Source organism: Gobius niger (assembly GCF_951799975.1).
Source record: "Gobius niger genome assembly, chromosome: 10".
Classification (NCBI taxonomy): Eukaryota; Metazoa; Chordata; class Actinopteri; order Gobiiformes; family Gobiidae; genus Gobius; species Gobius niger.
The window spans coordinates 17061780-17080799 of NC_136861.1; the positions used below are offsets into that span (position 1 = coordinate 17061780).

At 39.0% G+C, this 19020-nt stretch overlaps 1 protein-coding gene across 13 annotated transcripts in view; it reads right to left on the reverse strand.

The window, feature by feature from the left end:
- Nucleotides 1-19020, reverse strand: part of srcin1a (SRC kinase signaling inhibitor 1a) — a 160135-nt gene that overhangs the window by 43246 nt on the left and 97869 nt on the right. For all 13 annotated transcript variants that reach the window (XM_079564359.1, XM_079564358.1, XM_079564353.1 and 10 more), the window contains 2 exons: nt 15745-15771; nt 1324-1519 (listed from right to left, as the gene is read on the reverse strand). In XM_079564359.1, coding sequence (XP_079420485.1) covers nt 1324-1519; nt 15745-15771 — 223 coding nt within the window. The remainder of the gene's footprint in view (nt 1-1323; nt 1520-15744; nt 15772-19020) is intronic.

Sequence of the window (19020 nt, forward strand, 5' to 3'; positions counted from 1 at the left end):
CCCGTCTGGTCTTTGTCCGCGCGCTCTGTCTAGCAAACGGAGCACATACGCAGCCTCTCCCACATGTCATATAGCTCCAAAAAAGCTCACGATAGAAGCTACCAAGCTCTTCCACGTGTTCCCTATTTAAATAAAGTTACGTGAAGTGTTTTCATGCGAAGTATATTTACACAGAAATGTAACATGTCGATTTTATAAGCAAATAAAAAGGGGGACAATATTGTGAGGCGTAATGATACGAGGAGCAAAACGTCCGCGCAGTAACTCCTAAAGGTTATTGACGGAAGTGAGCGGGGGAAGTCTTTAGGAGTTACTACGCGGACACTGTGCTCCTCGTATCATTACGCCTCACAATATAGTCCCCCTTTTTATTTGCTTATAAAATCGACATGTTACATTTCTGTGTAAATATACTTCGCATGAAAACACTTCACGTAACTTTATTTAAATAGGGAACACGTGGAAGAGCTTGGTAGCTTCTATCGTGAGCTTTTTCGGAGCTATGTGACATGTGGGAGAGGCTGCGTATGTGCTCCGTTTGCGTGACAGAGCGCACGGACAAAGACCAGACGGGGATATATTAACACGTCTAAAGTGAGGTAAGAACATATCTTAGTATGTAAAAACGGTGGCCTATTCCTTTAATACTTAATGAGCACACCTTAATATAAAGCAATACCACTTATTTTTTACCACACTCACATTGAGAAGTAAATCCAGGGTGAAAAATATATATTAAACAAACAAATAGCTATGTATATTGTAGAAAAGCTTTCTGCCATTCATACTTTTAGCCCAATGGCTTCATCAGCAACTAATCATTGTTTATCAGCTGACTTTACTTATGAAGATCTAGTATGGAGGAGTTTACATTGTTCTAGGTCCCGCCCGCTTTACTCTAAAAAGCTACACTGACCCAGAAGATGGGTGAAGCCAATGACAATGGGGCAAACTCCTCCTATTAGCTCCTCTACAGCCTGCTGCTAAAAGATTCTAAGTTGCTGATGAAGCCTCTTAAAGTGAAGGACAAAACATCAAGGCTTGAACAATCCAGATGGCTTAAATTTTTTCCTACAACTAAGAGCGTACACAAACACAGCCATTTATGCTACTTTCTTACTTATGAAACTATACTTAAAAGTTGCTTTATATCTAAAGGAGTGACTGGGACTGCACAATATACTGAAAATAGGTTGACTATGCCACATCAAACATCTGTGCAATCTAAGCTTAAAACTAATCAAATAATGTTTGATGCACTGTAATATTGTGCAGCCCACGCAGTGACTGAGGCCCCCTCTGCTGTTGCTTGTTGATATTCACCTGGAGAGCGCAGCTTATTCTGGCTGGCGGAGCGGGACAGCGGCAGACTCTGGCGGAAACGGTTCATGCGGTTGAAGCCGATGGGCATGTCTGCTTCCGACATGGTCTCCAGAGACTCTGCCGAGGCGAAGGAGAGCTTGGCGGCCTGGTCGGCGAGCCCAGACTGGGTGGACTGGGAGTGCCTCGGGCTGCGGCTCTGCGGGGGGCAAACAGACAGGGACACGCATTTTGTTACTGAGAGGGGAGATTTGGGCAGACAAAATGGATTTTCACAGGGATTATTTAGTATGTCCAAGAGGAAAACAGACAATAAGACTCTACAAAAAGAACATAATGAGATTAACAAGAACCTTGACAATGGCTCTGCTTTCAGCCATTACTTTCAGTTATTAAAAGGGAATATCAAGAGTATGTGATCCTGAAATTGAGACATTACGGCCTTTTACAGTTCATTTTAGTTGAATTTACTGTTGTTCCACAAGTAGCACAGGCCAGGTTGAGTATAAATAACCACAACTATTAACTTTTACTTCCCCTCTATTTCATTGTGCCTATAGGGGAAATGTGTCTTTTGAATTTGATCTATTCTTCAAAGCCACATGGGGCAATAGGTGACTGCATCGTAGCACCAAGAACCCATCTCCAAATCTTGAGCTAGGTTTTAGCCATGAGTGCCTAGCTAGAGTATAGGCCTACTGTGCATGTTTTAGACTTTACAGTAGTTGGGTTTAGTGCTTTAGTGCTTTCTGTTGTATTGATTGCATACCTATGAGACCAACATTACACAAATATGATACCAAATATTTACAAATTGACAAAAAGGTGCAATAAACTAACTGATAGACAGATATAATGTCATGGTGATGCACTCCACACACCCAAATGCATCGCCATGCAGCCATTTTCACGATCAATGGAGTAAACGTCCATGCAAATCTGGGGCTGTCGCTGCCTTTGTCCCAGTAGCCTGTACCCACGTGCCACTCCCTAAAAGACTGTTAGTGCGAGTGGCGCACAGCTCACTGAACTGGCTCCCTCATCCCCAGCGCTGCCTCCTCGGGCTCACAGGCTTCCTATAATGAGCTCCCAGAGTACCCAGAACGCATGGTGTTGACTGGCGTTGGCGCAGGCTGACACAGTACAGTAGCTCTGCCGGGTCTCTCCTGTCTCTAGACAGTGATTTCCTGTTTCCTGGACGTCTGTGGGATTTTTGGGAATGTACTTAATTAGCGTGACATTGACAGAGGCTGCACATGGGGTCATACTGTCAGCTCGCTGGGTCTCAATAATAAGGTGCATGTTGTTAATTCATGAACTTTAATTTGTCGTGGAATTTACAGTAATCCTGGGACATTAAACTGCATTAATAAATGATTTATAATGAATAACACATGACATGACAACAAAAAGGGCTTAATATCATTTGTGTCTGCACTGGCTGTTCACTTGTAAAGTCACGAGCGTAAACCACATTAATATATTTATTGATTCAATTAGAATTACATGTAGATTTAACACAAACATTATTCATTCATCAAGCATTGGGACAGGCACAAAAACTATATTGGCTGGATTGTAATGATATCATTATTTTAGAGATGTCATTTTTTTAGTCAGGACATTATTACACACCAAAACTATATTGAATATCTTGTTCGCAGACATTTGTGGGGGGGAAATAGCTATGCGGTGTCTGCAGCTCATCATGATCATTTGCAAACCTGGTAGTAGCCCAAAAATAGTGAATGTTAGAAATTGGATCACAACTCTTTTAAAATGAACATACTCAATATGTTTGGTTTGAAAATGGCATGATTGCACATGTTTTGGGGCTTTAAGTGTGAAGTCTTTGTATGGTTTTCTTTTAATTAAACTGTAAGACATTGATCGTTCTCAACAGCTTCTTCATCGATGTGTGCCAGGTATGTAACAATCGATGGCCTCTTGCCCTCTCATGTCATTGTCACTCCAGTCTACATGTTTACTATTGAATGCTGTACAGTTTTCTAACCACGCGGCCCTTATGTCATGACCATACATAATTCAGATGCACACAAACACAGAATAATAGCCGAGGTGTCCGGTGATCATGGAAGCCAGTGTCTGGGCATGCACAGGAGCGCTGATACTGACAGATAACCCCCACTGTGTTTCTAATGGGGTCATTTATCTAAACTGTCTGTGACCACAACAGCAGCAGCAGCAGAATGGCTTTAACTGGGACTTCGACAGAGCCTTATACTGCAGTGTCACTAAGTAAGGCATGGCCCTCATTACAGCATGTGTTTACTTTGACCCTAATGATGTAGAAAGACTGAGTGGAACGAAATTGAAAGATGCCTGGTGCTAGTTTTTATGGCTAAGGTTTGACCACATTTAGAGGTGACTTTTAAATGAACTAAATTGAATAAAGCATACAAAATATACAGTAAAAGATTTGTATTTTGCTCTCTGCCATTGACCATTCAAGCAAACTCTATTTGCTCAATGGAGACGTAAAAACACACCATGACACATATCACTAGAAGGGCTAAAGCCAAGGCACTGACCTCACCTCACAACAACACATATTGTAGTTCTGTAACTTTATTCTGAAACATGTGCAACAACTCAAAGACTGAATATTATGAAGCAAATAAAAATGCCACATGTTCAAACGGGAAGCTGCGAGAAGCGCAAACTTGTGCTTGTGTAACTAGCTTATGTGCACCTGGCTCTTTGTTTAATTAATTGAGCAGCAAAGCTTGAAATTTGAATAAACACAATAAAACTAAATTAATTTTGTTCTTCCCATGTGGCTTGAAAGTTAAATAACATTTTTCAATTAAAACGGATCTGCATTTCTGGACTTATGCCTTTGCTGGAAATGTGTAAAAACTTTTATGCCGTGTTCCATACTCTAGAACAGGGGTAGGCAACGTCAGGCCCGGGGGCCAAATCTGGCCCTCCAGAACATAACCTCTGGCTCCCAATATGATTTAGAGAAATATTAGTATGCAGATAAGGGATCAATTACCTGTTCAAGTACTCTTAAAATTAAGTGTCTTTCTAGAGTGTATTTTTTTAATGTCCTTGCGGAATATCCCAATTGGTCATATATAATGCAACACAGTGATTCTCAACTGGTGGACCGGGACTCAAAAGTGGGCCGCAAGCCGGTAGGAAAAAAAAAAAAAAAAATCCATCTGAAGCTACACTGAAACACACTGGAGTCTGCTAAAATTAATATTATTGGGTTGTTTTGATCATAATTTCAGTCTTAAAAGCAAATCTATGACTAGTTCAATAAAAATGTTTGGTAAATACAATGTTTTATACGATATATGACAAATTATAGTTTTATTTGGGTCGCAGCTTGTCATTAAGGTAATGGCGGGTCTCGGAGCCAGACCACTTTAGAAGCCCTGATGTAAAACATTGACATTTGCACAAAATGGTTCTTAACTTTAGGCTACAATGGTGAGGTTCGGCCTTTGGTGTTTTGGCAATGATGAAACTTGTCCCTCCTCCTCTTCTGCGTCTTCCAAGTTACATATATTAGATATGTAACTTGGAAGACGCAGAAAAAACAGCCACTTAGTCAGTGCCATGTGACAACACGGTTCAACCATATTGTCGGTTTATGTGACATGAAAACCGAAAATAGAGGCTTTGCAGTGTCATTTTTGCATTGTTAATATATGTACTTGACACGCCATCTGGTCAAGCATCTGGTGGAGACAGAGAAGCCAGCACCAAATATCCTCAGTGGGGAAAACTAATGTATTTCTATAAGAGAGCTTCATTCGTTAAAGGAATAGGCCACTGTTTTTAAATACTGAGATATGTTCTTATCTGAGCTTAGACGAGTTGATGCATAGCTGTCTGCGTGCCCTCAGTCACGCAAACAGAGCACAGATGGAGTTAGCATTTAGCCTCTCCTCCTATATTACTACGCCTATACTAGTATATTGCAAGGCGTAGTAATATAGCAATATAGTTCCGCTTTTTATCCGCTTAGAAAATCAACATGTTTAATTTTTTGTGACTATACTTGGATCGTGTAAAGGCTCATGTAACCGTATTTAAATAGGGAAAACGTGGAAGAGCTTGGTCACTTCTAACTTCACTCCCATTTGGGTCCATGAGAGGCTAAAATGCTAATGCCGTCTGTGCTCTGTTTACCTGACTGAGGGCACGTGTAAAGACCAGACAGCTACATATCAACTCGTCTAAGCTAAGGTAAGAACATATGTCAGTATTTCAAAACGGTGGCCTATTCCTTTAAAGGTGCATTATGCAACTTTTAAACCTGAAAAATAAAAAGGTGATATTTGTGTGATTTTACCTTGTAGTGACCCAGCAGCTGTATGAGTGGTCAGCATGGCGCGTTCACTTTTGGTGGTCTCTACAACGCTCGAGGATCAATTGCTTTGTAGGTTTTCTAGTGAGAGGGTCCGTCAGCAATGAAAACCTTCCAAACAGCTGATCCTGGAGCGTCCGAGAGACCACTGTGATGGAAAGTAAATACGCCATGCTGGCCACTCATACAGCCGCTGGGTCACTACAAGGACAAATAAAAAAGTTGCATAATGCACCTTCAAGCACAAAGGTTCACAAACTTTTGACTCCAAATATCACAATGAAAGACACTGGGATTTTAAAATAACGTAATTTTCAATATGGCAGCCAAAATGAATCACAAAAAAGAGCGCATATCCTCCAGGAAACCATGTCTGAACCATGCAAACAGTTTATACCAGGTCTAAAGAAGAACCAAAAACCTTCACTGCAGACGATTAGCAAAGCACCGACGGCACTCCCTTAGTCTTTACATCGCCTGATCTGTGGGTTGGAAATGCACTCAATTACTGCGGAGAGCACTACACTGTTTTAAGGCCATGTCAAAAGAAAGGAACAAACGGGAACAGGATGATCTTACGGCGCGCAGAAGTAAGAGTGGTGGAAAGCAGGTCACGGCAGCCTGACAATACACCTAAGGCTACACACTGCATTAAACCTGACGCAGCCTCCCTTGCACTTACATGATATTGTGAGAGTACATTTCCAGAACATGGCTGAGTTTAAAGGCCATGTGAAATATACTCTTCATTTACTGCGAGGATTTTGGAGGCTAGAATTGCATGGTCATTTTAGTCCTGACTATTTGCAATCTTGAACTGTACGGCCAATTTAAAGTGCATATGACAGGTTTTGATGCTTTTTTGAAAATATGACCCAGTTGCATAATTATCATTTTACTTTAGTGAAGCAGAAATTTTATGAAGAAATGTTGGGCAGAAAAGTTATTTTTATTAGAATTTTTTAGCTGCTGACAGGAAGTGATATAGAAGAAGGTAACATTCGATATGTTTGTTAAGTGTGACGCACTAATTATCTACTTCTGGGTCCAAACTGTTGAAAGCTACACCGATAAACACAGCAAAAAACTTTATCTCAATCTCCTGCTGAAATAACAACAGATAAAAGGTCAAAAACTGTTTTACACCTAATTCGAACAATATAGCTCTGCAGGTACAATGAATATTTTTTTATATTGAAAATAAGCCTTCATTGTGTTTGTAAAAAAAAAAGAATTCATTACTAATGAAAATCCAGAGTAAATGTTTATTATTTATGCTGTAAGGCAGCCATCTCGAGCTTGCCCTGAGAAAGGCCTAGAGCCGAAACGCGTTGGCAATGATTTCATCTCATCTAGCCATGCATTAATAAAGGCTTTTTATGATGATGTCTACTTTTCGAGTGCCTCAGTTTGTTTGATTTTTTTTGCTGAAACTGATCCCTGCACTGAAGAGCACCCAAAAGACCAAGTTTATACAACTTTTTTACATCCATGCAGCACTCCAGCCTCCCAATTTTTTCAACTAAATGCATACTTGTTTGTGATCAGATGTTTAAAAAGAGCCTTGTAGTCGACTACAGCAGGTTTAAATCAGCTAAATCCCATCATAGTAACTAAGGCTAAAGCTCCGTTGGACCCAGAAGTAAAGCGATGACATCATCATTTAACAAACCTATACGTTTGCTAAGTGGTGACGTCACAGCTCTACTTCTGGGTTCGCATAGACCGGTCGATGTGCGAGAAACTACAAAAAACTCTTTCATACCACAATCAATATTTCTGAAACTCAACAGAGAGTTACTGAACATACTTATTTATCAGGCCCATTAGTCAAAAATCCTGTACCAACTGCTATAAAAGTAATGTTTACCAAAATATCCAGAGAAAGCGGAGAAAAATGCTAACGCAGCTATGCTAACCACAGAAGTAATTAAGTAAAAAATATTACTTTTTTAGCAGTAGGTGCGGCATTTTTGGCTAATGAGTCTGAGAAATAAGTAGGTTCAGTAACTCTCCGTTGAGTTTCAGAAATATTGATTGTTGTTTTTGAGAGTTTATAATGTTTTTTTTCTCACATATTTGTCAGTCTGCTAGGACCCGGAAGCGGAAGTCGTGACGTCAAACTTAACAAGCGTTTAGCAGTTTGACTAACTAATTTCCCATTGTTTTAACATGGTTGCACGGCAACAGTTTAAAATTGTTTACCTTCTTCTATGTCACTTCCTGTTGGTGTCCAATAAGGAAGTGAAACTATAAACATCACAAAAATGGCCTAACTATAGAAATCTGAGAACAATCTTTAGCAAAATCTTATTTATAATTGTGTTAACTTGTAAAAATTGTGTCTAATGTGTCATAGGCACTTTAAACTTGTTTTAGCCAGAGATAAAGCAGACAGAGACAGTTTTGTGTACAGGAAGCTAACTGTCCCCTTCCCTCTTCCTTCGCCAGCCTTTTTGGTTACTGCTTTCTATGTAGTGTTAATTTCTTGTGATGAAAGTGACAATAAACCAAGCAATGACCGGTGAATGCTGTACAAATCACCTGCAGCGTGTTAAAGTCAACCGAGTCAAATCCTATAATCACGCTTCCGCAAAATGTCTCCTTTCGCTCCGATGTAATAATGGTTCTTGATATGAAATCACGTCAGAGACAGACATCAGGTCAAAAGCGCCTGTTCGTGCAAATGAATCAAGTATCCGTCTGGCTCCGGGGGAAAATCTGAGAGACGGGTGTTAAATGGCAAAAAATCACACTCATCACACCTATTCCACCTCCCCGCCATTTTTAAAGCTTTTGTCCTCGCAACAATACGTTAACCTTCCATGTGAGATGGAGCCTGTCCTTGGCGCTATTTTTGATACCTGCCTTTCTTTGGATTACACAGATCGACTTTCAGTTCAGCCCTTCTTGTGCCACTTTTACATAGCTCTCCAACATGACTGATCATGCTTCGATATCGGGTGGCATGGGGCTAAGATGTGCAAGCGTTTCTCCATAGATTCATTTTCAGGAGCGGCTTTCGACATTGACCTCCTTTGACAGAATAATGGCACTTCAACGCTTTCAAGGCCGAAAAACCTCCTATCACTGTTACTGCTGCTTGTATTGGAGGATACAAAGAAATGACAATTATGGGTCGAGGAAGGAATGTCTGATACAATACACGCTCGCCAGAGGGACAGATACTGCATTTAGCAAGAGCCATACGGGAAGGAACTGATGCTTAGGTTTGCCCATTTTAAAATTGAGGTGAAGGGGAGGTCAGACGTATAATTTGCCTTTAAATGATCGTATTCCAGACGTATTATCTCGCTCATAACTGGGACTATAAAGTAAAAACTGGCACAAGGTTTAATATCACTTTAATGTCCTCCTTCAGAAGTTAGTAAAAAGTAAAGTAAAAAATGAAATTATGCACAATTCTGCATGGGACATGGGCGTGATTGTTGACAACCCATGCTTTCTAATTGTATGAATTAGTTTTAGTTTAGTTTGGCCTTACATACCTGATGTGAACCTATTTTTCTTGTTTTATTATTTTTCTTTAATATACAGTTGTGCCAATAAGTTTACACACCCTGGTGGATTTTTTTGGTCATGTTTCAAAGAATATGAATACAAACATAACAGCTTTTTACACTCATGGTCAGGGATGTTTTGAAGCCATTTATTGTGAAAAAAAAATGTGTGAACTCACTTCAAATCACCATAACAAAATAAAATACCAAAATGACCCTGTTGAAAAGTTTACACACCCCAGTTCCTAATACCATGCATTGCCCCCTTTAGCATCAATGACAGCTTGGAGTCTTTTGTGGTCTTTTGTGGAGAAGGTTCTGTATAATCTAATGGTAAAGGGGCTCATTCTTCTTGGCAAAAAGCCTCCAGTTCCTGTAAATTCCTGGGCTGTCTTGCATGAACTGCACGTTTGAGCTTCCCCCACAGTGGTTCAATGATTTTGAGGTCAGGAGACTGAGATGGACACTAACGGGATCTTCATTTTATTCTGCTGGAGCCACTGGCATCAGCGAAACACCTCCATATTTCACAGTAGGTATGTTGCACTTTTCATCATAGCCCTTGTTGTGAATGAGGCCTATGATGAAAGGCCTATGATGAATACACACTACACAGTATTAGGAACCGGGGTGTGTAAACTTTTCAACAGGGTCATTTTGGCTTCACAACATCACTGACCAGTGACCATGAGTAAAAAAAAGCTATATTCTTTGAGAAATAAAAAATCCACCAGGGTGTGTACACCTATTGGCACAAATGTATACAGGCTTCTACTCTCCACCTGACAATAACATCTGCATGTGGGACTAAGCTAAGAAGAACCATTACTGTATGCCACCCAAATAATTAAGGTTAATTTGTGTTTATTTATCTAGTGATCCTTCCAATGTTATTATTTATACATGGTTACTGGAGTGCATAGATCAAGCAATTGATGAAAGCCCAATTCAAAACATTGTCAACACATATTACTTTCTAAACTGCCATACCGCCTTTGATATGCCCGATCCCGTCAGATCTCGGGAAGCTAAGTGACGTTGAACCTGGTTAGTACCTCGATGGGAGACCATGAGGGAATACCAGGTTGTCAAGTGAGATGCACAATTCAGATAAAAAAATCCCTTCCCTTTTCCAACAAAAGTCTGTCTTGTAAATGAACCCAGCAGGAAGCATGTACTTAAAACAATCTTTTTTTGCATTCGCATTTTCAACCACTGTCATTATTTCAGTCGATGCCACTGCTGCCTGGACACAATCCCCGAGCCTGAAAGGGTCTTAACAAAGAGTTGATCAATGCGTGGAACAAATTGCTTGACCAAATTGCTTTGAAATGTGCACAGATGCAATCAGTCTTCCAGGAAGCAAAAGAAAGACAAAATGGCGGGAGATGATTGTCGCGAGTGCAGGCAATGATTTGCTTTTATAATACATGCAAGGAACAGAATGGGAGGCTGAAACTTGATGAAAAATGCAGAGGGTTTTGTTCCGGAAATAACATTTTAAAATTCTAAAAAGAAGAACTGAACTGAAAAGATAAGATGATAGTCTTTCTGTGTTAGAATTTTTATTAAAACGAAGCGATTGATGATTATAATGATGATAAGCGGCACTGCAGAACAAACACACTCTGCTAGATTTCAATATGCTGTTTTTGCTGTGGGTGATCATATTAAAGCATTCTCTACTATGGATAATCCCTGGATGATTGAGAGCCTACACAAACAAACAATAAAGGAGGTATTTGAATCTTTTAGGCTTTCCAACATGCCCCTTTCCTTCATGTTTCAGATAGAAGCTGAACAAAGATAAAGGCAGATATTTAAGCCACTGGACGCAAGACTTTGATTTCGAAAAGAGTCTGCAGCAAAGGCAATTCAGATGCATTTCCTATTAAATTATCACTTGAATGCCACAATGTTTGGAGATAGGCGAACGGGTAAACTGAGGACAATGCAAATGGTCGTGTTTACTTCCCCGAGGCAGGGGATTCTGGGAAATCGTTTTGTGTAGATTAAAGGAGGTGGCGTTCGGCAGTTGAAAAGCTCTTACCGAGGCTTTGGAAATAAATACCGAAAATTGAGAAGGGAAGTCGTGTCAACATAAACACTGTCGACAAAAGTGTGTGTCGCGGCAAATAGCTTTAGATCCACTGTCACTTCAGAGAATATGGCTGTTCCATCTGTTTTATTACTTCTGCTGAACAGTCTCTCAACTATCAACAATATTGCTGCCCTGTGACTGTTGATGCACCTGTGTTGGGAAAAGAGAAAAGCTAACAAAATACAGCACATAAACCGTTTTGAATGAGTGTACGCCACACGCATTTCAGTGGACCCAAAGAGTGGAGCAGGAAGATAACGTCCTTATTTCAGTTTTGTGTCTCTGGTGTGGCTGGTGGCGGTGAGGTATCAATTGCTAAGGCTCTGTCATGGGTCAGAGCATATGACAATTGATATTCAGTGGTATATCAAGCATTCACAATTCAAACAGTGACAAGAGATTTAGGGCAATAAGCAGAAAAATCAAGCACTGGGATTGAAATACAAAGTCTGAGTCTTTTGATTTCAAATATATATTGCTTTTAAAATTCGTAAGGCTTATACACTGTTATTGTTCTGTCTTGCAAGGATTACCGGCAGAAGTATTCACCTTATTCAGGAAATGTCTATGGGCGCCTCTATCTTGTGTTCATGTATATATAATATATTGATCGGCTACAGTTCCTTACAGTTGTAATAGAATGTAAGCCAAAATATTGCTAAAAATAATACTTTTTCATGTCATCATGTCACTCACAACCTTATTTCCGTCAAGCTTTTTGTGAGTATTTCGTTTACTCCTATTTTAATATTTTATTCTATTCACTCTCTTTTCTATTGTTTCTTTTTTGTCTGTTTTTTGTAGGGTCTTTTTGGTCGTGTCTTTGTCATTTTTTGTTGTCTTCATCCCTTTTTCCCCTTTGCTTTTTGAGGCTTTTTGATCGTATTTTCGTCGCTTTTTATTGTGTTAGTGTTCTGGCATGTATTTGTCACTCTTTTCTTTTGTGGCTCTTTTTTGTGTGCTTTTTCATCACTTTTTAATTGCGTTTCTTTCACTAGTTTATTGGGTTTTTGTCGCAGTTTTGTTCTTCTCATCCTTGTTTTCGTCACTGTTTTGACCCTTTGTTCAAGAAGCTTTTAGATTTTGGAAACTGGAGAAAATGTGCTCGGTTCAGGTGGGGGTTAAGAGGTTAATAAAAAAAGTGGGCGTGGCTGAATACTTTGAATTGAACATATTAATTTTAGCACTCTGAACGGTCATATGTTTCATCCTTGTTTTGTTCCCTAAGATTCTATGTAAGGTCAAAGAATCACATAAACAATATAAAATCCTTTTCACATGGTATATTTAGTCATAAAAATATATTTTTTATGTTCCAAACTAGCATATTGTTTATCAATGTACTTGCTGCACTGTTAGTTATAAATTGTACTTTTAGTTGTTAATGTCATAATTGCCCCATTGGGACAATTAGGTTGACTTCAGAATAAGTTCAGTGAATGCACAGTATTCATAGGACCTAAGTGATAGAATATGAGGACCGTTGCCATAGTAATAGGTTAAATAAAATAAAATACTATAGACCAGAGGTAGGCAACGCCAGGCCCGGGGGCCAAATCTGGCCCTTCAGCACAGAACCTCTGGCCCAAGGTGATTTTGAGAAACATTATTATACAAGTAAGAGATCAAATACCTGTTAAAGTACTCTGCAATGCATGAAATTCTGTCAGTATTTCTTAAGTTTCCTGGCCAAACATCCCAACATGTCGTATATATAATGTAAAACAATGGCATTTGCAGGAAATGGTTATTTACTTTGAGCTACAATGATGAGGTTCGGCCCTTGGTGTTTTGGCAATGATGATAATCGTCCCTTCTCGAAGCAAACTTGCCCACCCCTGCTACAGACCCTTTCACGCCTTACATCATCAGTGACAGATGGAGGCAGGAAGTGATCATGAGAAAAAAGATTAAACTAAAACTAGCGATTATAAGTGTAAAACTACAACTAAAAAATGTGGTCCTGTTGTGGCTTAAGATGCAAGAACAAGAGGAATGACATTTGAGAAGATAAAATAAGGTTTATCTGATATGTCCAACAACAGTTAGACATTTATTTATGGTTACTATGACAACAGCTACAATGGAAATAGATAGGAATCTAGCTTCCCACCTCCAGCTAAGCCCGGCATGTTTCCAAACAATTAAAGGGTCTATACAATATTTTAAATGGTGAAATGTCCTCATAATGTCGCCCCAATAGTAAAAAGTCATGTGACTGAAACCCATCCATAAGAAATGGGCCATACCATCCTGATTAATACTGTATACATCCAATATGTCTCAGTCCTGACCTCAGATGCACCGTGCTGTTTTCACAACCTGTGGATAAAACGCACGGGGCATGACTCAAGGCCGCGCTCTGAAGTCAAAGCATTATTTCAGTAATGCCTCAGTGCCACTTCTGAAATGTCTTCTTAATGTCTGAGCCACTGCTGTAATACTTCAGCGGGGTCACACGGCTCACAGCTATTAGACGCTCTCAGACGGAAGTATCATAAATCCACAGAGAATCGCCTTGCGCAGATTAAATGGAGAGCTGCATAACTTTAAGATGGAGCCGGTGCCACTGACAGTCCAATTATACACACATACAGGCAGTTCAGTAAGTGTATTTCGATAAACGTCTGATACTGAAAAAGGGCCAAATTTATTTATTCTTTCTTTCCGAAAAATATTCTACGCTTAGTCTTATATGGAGGCTGTTCCTGTCTGTGACATCGGCAATGAATGGAATTTACCACAGCTCAACAAACTCATGAATATTCAAAAAGAGCACAGCAATGACTTTGAGCAATTGGATGCGTCTGTATTAGTAAATCTTCCCTAGTATGGTGTCTGAAAATCAAGTAGTGCTATTCCAGTGCCATATTTCCAAATCCAATCCGACACCACTTAAGCTAAGTCCAATACCACGAGGTGTGAATAAAATATCAGGCTAATTATGCAAAATAAACAGAATTATTGCAAATCATTACACTGCAGTTCCACTAACAGTTAGAAGAACAAATAAAGGCATCAAAGAGGAAGCATGAACACTTTCCCTGTGATTATTAGAGCCTCAACAGCCAATTGTTAAGCTGCTAATTGAAGCGTTAGACATGAGTGGGTAAGAAAATACAACAAAGGATTCTTAATGGTAGGTATTCTGTATATCCCGATAGAGATCACAATACAATACGTATCACGCTTCAAGTGCATCGCGATTGAGTGTCTCTATAATACAAGATATATTAAAAATTTGAAGGAAAAAGGATCTTATAGGTGCACAAAATTGAGGTTTTTATTATGCTATCGTATATCGTATCGTACATTGTTATCGCAATATATATTTTGATATCGTAATTTTTTATATCGCTGTGGACACGATTTAATTTATGTTACGCTCAGCTCCATCAGAGCAGCATAAACACTGACTGTGTACGCTACAGGGGCAGCAGCTTAAAAGTAAAATGAAATGAAGGATGTAGTAATCATATTCACGAGGAAATTAGTATGGCGGTAAAAAAAGAGAATGAATGTCTTTGCATTAATCTTTGATAGACGTAAAGCTGGAATTTTATAATCATTTGTCAAATATAACGTTATCATGATATTTCTTTTTTACATCGTGATAGAGATTTTAGGCCATATCGCCCTGCCCTAATGCTGAACAAGCCATTTATTGGAGTAGAGTGCATGTTGTGATATGTTTCGAATAAAGACTATCGTTAGATAAAAAAGAAATATCATGATAACGATATATTTGACGATATAATTGACAATGGACAAATTAATTAAAACAGAGCGCATTTTCTCCAATTCGGCATTACCTGAATCTTAAAAGCTTAATGATTGGAGAACTTACAGCCTCTACGACAGTGTGATGCCTCATTTGAAAGCTAAGGCCTGCAAAACTGATTAAAAAGCCACAAAAGAGGAACAGATAAGTGTTTTAAGTAGTTTGTCCATTGTCAATTATATCGTCAAATATATCGCTATCGTGATATTTCTTTTTTATATCGTGATAGAGATTTTAGGCCATATCGCCCTGCCCTAATGCTGAATAAGCCATTTATTGGAGTAGTTAGAGTGCATGTTGTGATACGTTCCGAATAAAGACTATGGTTAGACAAACATATGTGCGTATATCACGATACAGGTGCCTCAGTACGATACACGCATAGTCACATACTCCATAACGATATATTGTACACGATACGATATATTGAGCACATCTCTCTCAAGTTTAATTTTCCAACTCTTTCCAACTATTTCAATCTTTAAAATATCAAATACAGATGGTTTTCGTAAGGACAATGCCACACTGAACAGAGGACTGAAAACACCAAAGGCTCTGCTGGAGGAGAAGTGATTTGAAAAGTGGTTTGAAAAGTACTCGAGTTTAATTATAGCGCACAGAATAGAGAGACAGCTTCACACAAACATGAATACAGGGTGGGAGTTCAGGCCCTTACCTTAAAGCTCCAGTAGTTGGGCTGTTGCTGCAGAGTGTCGCCAAGGCACAAGGACAAAGCAAAGCAAAAAAGAGAAAGGATACACATATTTAGACTGACAATAAATAAACTGTCCAAAAAGTAGATATGCTATGCTGATAGTTAAGTCACAATGGTGGCTTATTGCATTTTTACATTTAAACATTAAGGAAAACAAACAAACCAGGCCCACTTTTGAAAGCTAGTCAGTTATATTTTGTTGAAGTGGGGGCTGTAGAACATGACGAACAATATGTAATTATTTAGTAAGGGAGGTACAAATCCATATATCCAGTTTAGTGAAGCTACAACAATACTATAGCTAAAAACTGAATGGTGAAAGTGCTTGTTATTTTATCAGGTCTATTAAATAGATTTAGCAATTTCAGTGAGTCAGACAAGCACAAAACTCCCGTCAAAAATTAGACACGTTTTGGAAACAAAGAAAAGGTTTGACAAAGAGTATTTCATTTGCACCACATACAGTATTCGAAGAGAAATTGAAGTCGCCTGGTGTTTCAGCGCAAACTTACATAACAAGCATTCCCGTTTCCTGTCTTTTTGTTTGTGTAAGCTCTACAGTAGTCATACAAGAATGTTCCTCCATAGAAATAGTTTGCAAGTTGTCATCAGGACTGGGTTGTTTGAAAATGAAGATGTTCTGCTGTTTCCTACATTTAGAACAATTCGTTTTTTACAAGGTAAGGACAAATATTACAATAAAAGGGTGAGAGCCAATGGCAAGTCCTTGTCCTACCTATTGGAGGAGTATAAATGAGAATAAATTATCGAACTAAGAAGGCCACTCAGATAAAAGGCAAAAGGTCGTCAGTTCAAAACAACCTAATACAGATGACTACTTGAAAGACCCTTCTATGAGGACCTGTCTTTATTGTACACATATATTGACAAGACAACCCTCTATAGTAAATGGTAAATGGTCTCAACTTATATGCGCTTTTCCACCTACATTTGGCTCTCACAGCACTTTATAGCAGGGATTTACCCTCTCATTCACACACCAGTGCACACAGACACTGGGGGCAAGGTGGGTGAAGTATCTTGCCCAAGGACACAATGACAGTGTGCACCTTCGGGAGGCAGGATTAAAACCCCCGACCTTCCGATCATGAGACGACCCACCTCTGGAGTTTTGAAACATATTTCAATACAATTCACATTCGGGCAGATATCATTCGATAGATATCATTCGAATTTCAACCCACTTAGAGAGTCATTCCCTGAGCTCAACGCAATTGCCGCCTTAATGTGGTAGAATTATCTGAAACTGCGGTCATCAGGCGTGACTGGGGTTAAACTACGGGGCATCGTGTTACGGCGCACCTCAAAACAAGATTGTGCTACTGGCTGTATCGGGTAAAGACCAGGAAATGAAAAGGGTGAAATTGAATCAAGTATCACTGGCCTGTCTACCAGCCTCCGATTCACCACGGGCCAGACAGCCTCGCGCATTTTCACCCGTCATGCTCCTGAACACGAAACTTGCTACCTCTCCTGCATATTTAGACCAGGTGTCAAGCCGATTTACAATGTGCATAAAGTGTTTTCGAATGGGATTACCTGATTTTTTTGGGGGGCCAGGTCAAGCTTGAGATGACCCCAAGTAAAAAAAATCCAACAATAATGTGAAGGGGGGGGGGTTCGAGAAGAGCTCATGAATAATTTGAACTCTAGGTTTATTCTTATCTTCGGGCAATTTCAGAACCATTCAGCTTCATTTCATCAGGACAGCTATTACTTCTTCAGCACGTTGATTTATTATAGAGGCGCTTCTCAAAATCAGGCTTCATTTCACTACTTTATGCTTTACTGAATCACTAGAAATAGGGATGAGATTCCAGAAAAGCATGCGTAACTCAACATAGCAGCGCTGCAATTAAATGTTTTATTAAATTTCATAAAAGACGTATATTTTAATTACAGTCCGGTCGGAGGTATGCAAATATCTGCCGTTCATGTCAAACAAACAAGGACTACTCTTATATTTGACACAATGATACTTGGTCGCACTTAACTTTACAACACAGGAATAACACTGTCAAAGGAAGCAACAAAATGCCATGAAAATTGTGAATAATTATAAAAATAGTAGTAACTGCCAAGAAAATACTAATGTTTCCTGATCCTTTACCGTCTCTATATAATCTATATTACCATGGAATTAATAAACCTCTTTACCCCTACCTTAACAGAGCACATTATCTCCAGTTCGGATTTACCTGAATCTTAAAAGCTTAATGACTGGAGCCTCTAGGCCAGTGTGATGCCTCATTTGAAAGCTAAGGCCTACAGAACTAATCGTACCTTTTTTGCCGCGTTGTGGCCGTGGATATGTCACATTTTTTCATCTCTTTTTTCATAGCTTTTGTGTCACATTTTTGTCATTTTTTGTCAGTTTTTTTATGTGGAATTGTTGCTTTCTGGCACATTTTTGTCTCTCTTTTGTAATTGCTTTGTTGCTTTTTCATCTCTTTTTTTCATAGCTTTTTTGTCGTATTTTGCCACTTTTTTGACGCTTTTTGGTAATTTTTTTGTCGCTTTTTTATTGTGTTATTGCTGCTTTTCCGGCACATTTTTGTCTCTTTTTTGTTATTGTTTTGTTGCTTTTGTTGTCACTTTTTTGGTATGTCTTTGACACTTTTTTAATTTATTTTTTTGTTGCTTTTTTTATTGTGTTATTGTTGCTTTTCCGATACATTTTTGGTTCTCGTTCTCGTTATTTCTTTGTTGCTTTTCTTGTCATTTTTTTGTTGTGTTTTCGTTCATCTTTTGTCCCATTTTTATCGCTTTTTCAATGTGTTATTCTTAGTTTTCCAGCACGTTTTTGTCACTCTTTTGTTGTGCCTTTGTTGCTTTTTTGGGTCACATTTTGTCACTTTTTAGCCATGTTTGTGTTGCTTTTTTGCCACTTTTTGGTTGCGTTTTCGTCTCTATTTTGACGATTTTTTGGAGAAAATGTGCCTGGTTCAGGTGGGTTTAAGAGACTAAATGAATGTCCCATTACTATGTAACAAGTAATTACATTGTTAGAAGAAAAGAACTAGAAAGCACAATTTCAGAAGCTCTCATAAAGCCTAACTATTTGTCAAAAAGTGATCAGCTTTACTGGGTTGTTTAGTCCAATAAGAATAAATGAGCCAAACAAAATGAAAACACTTAGCCCCAGAGGATAGTGATATTGGCAACAGAAATGATTTGGCCTGGACTGCCTTTGTTAGTTACTTAAAAATACTTGGG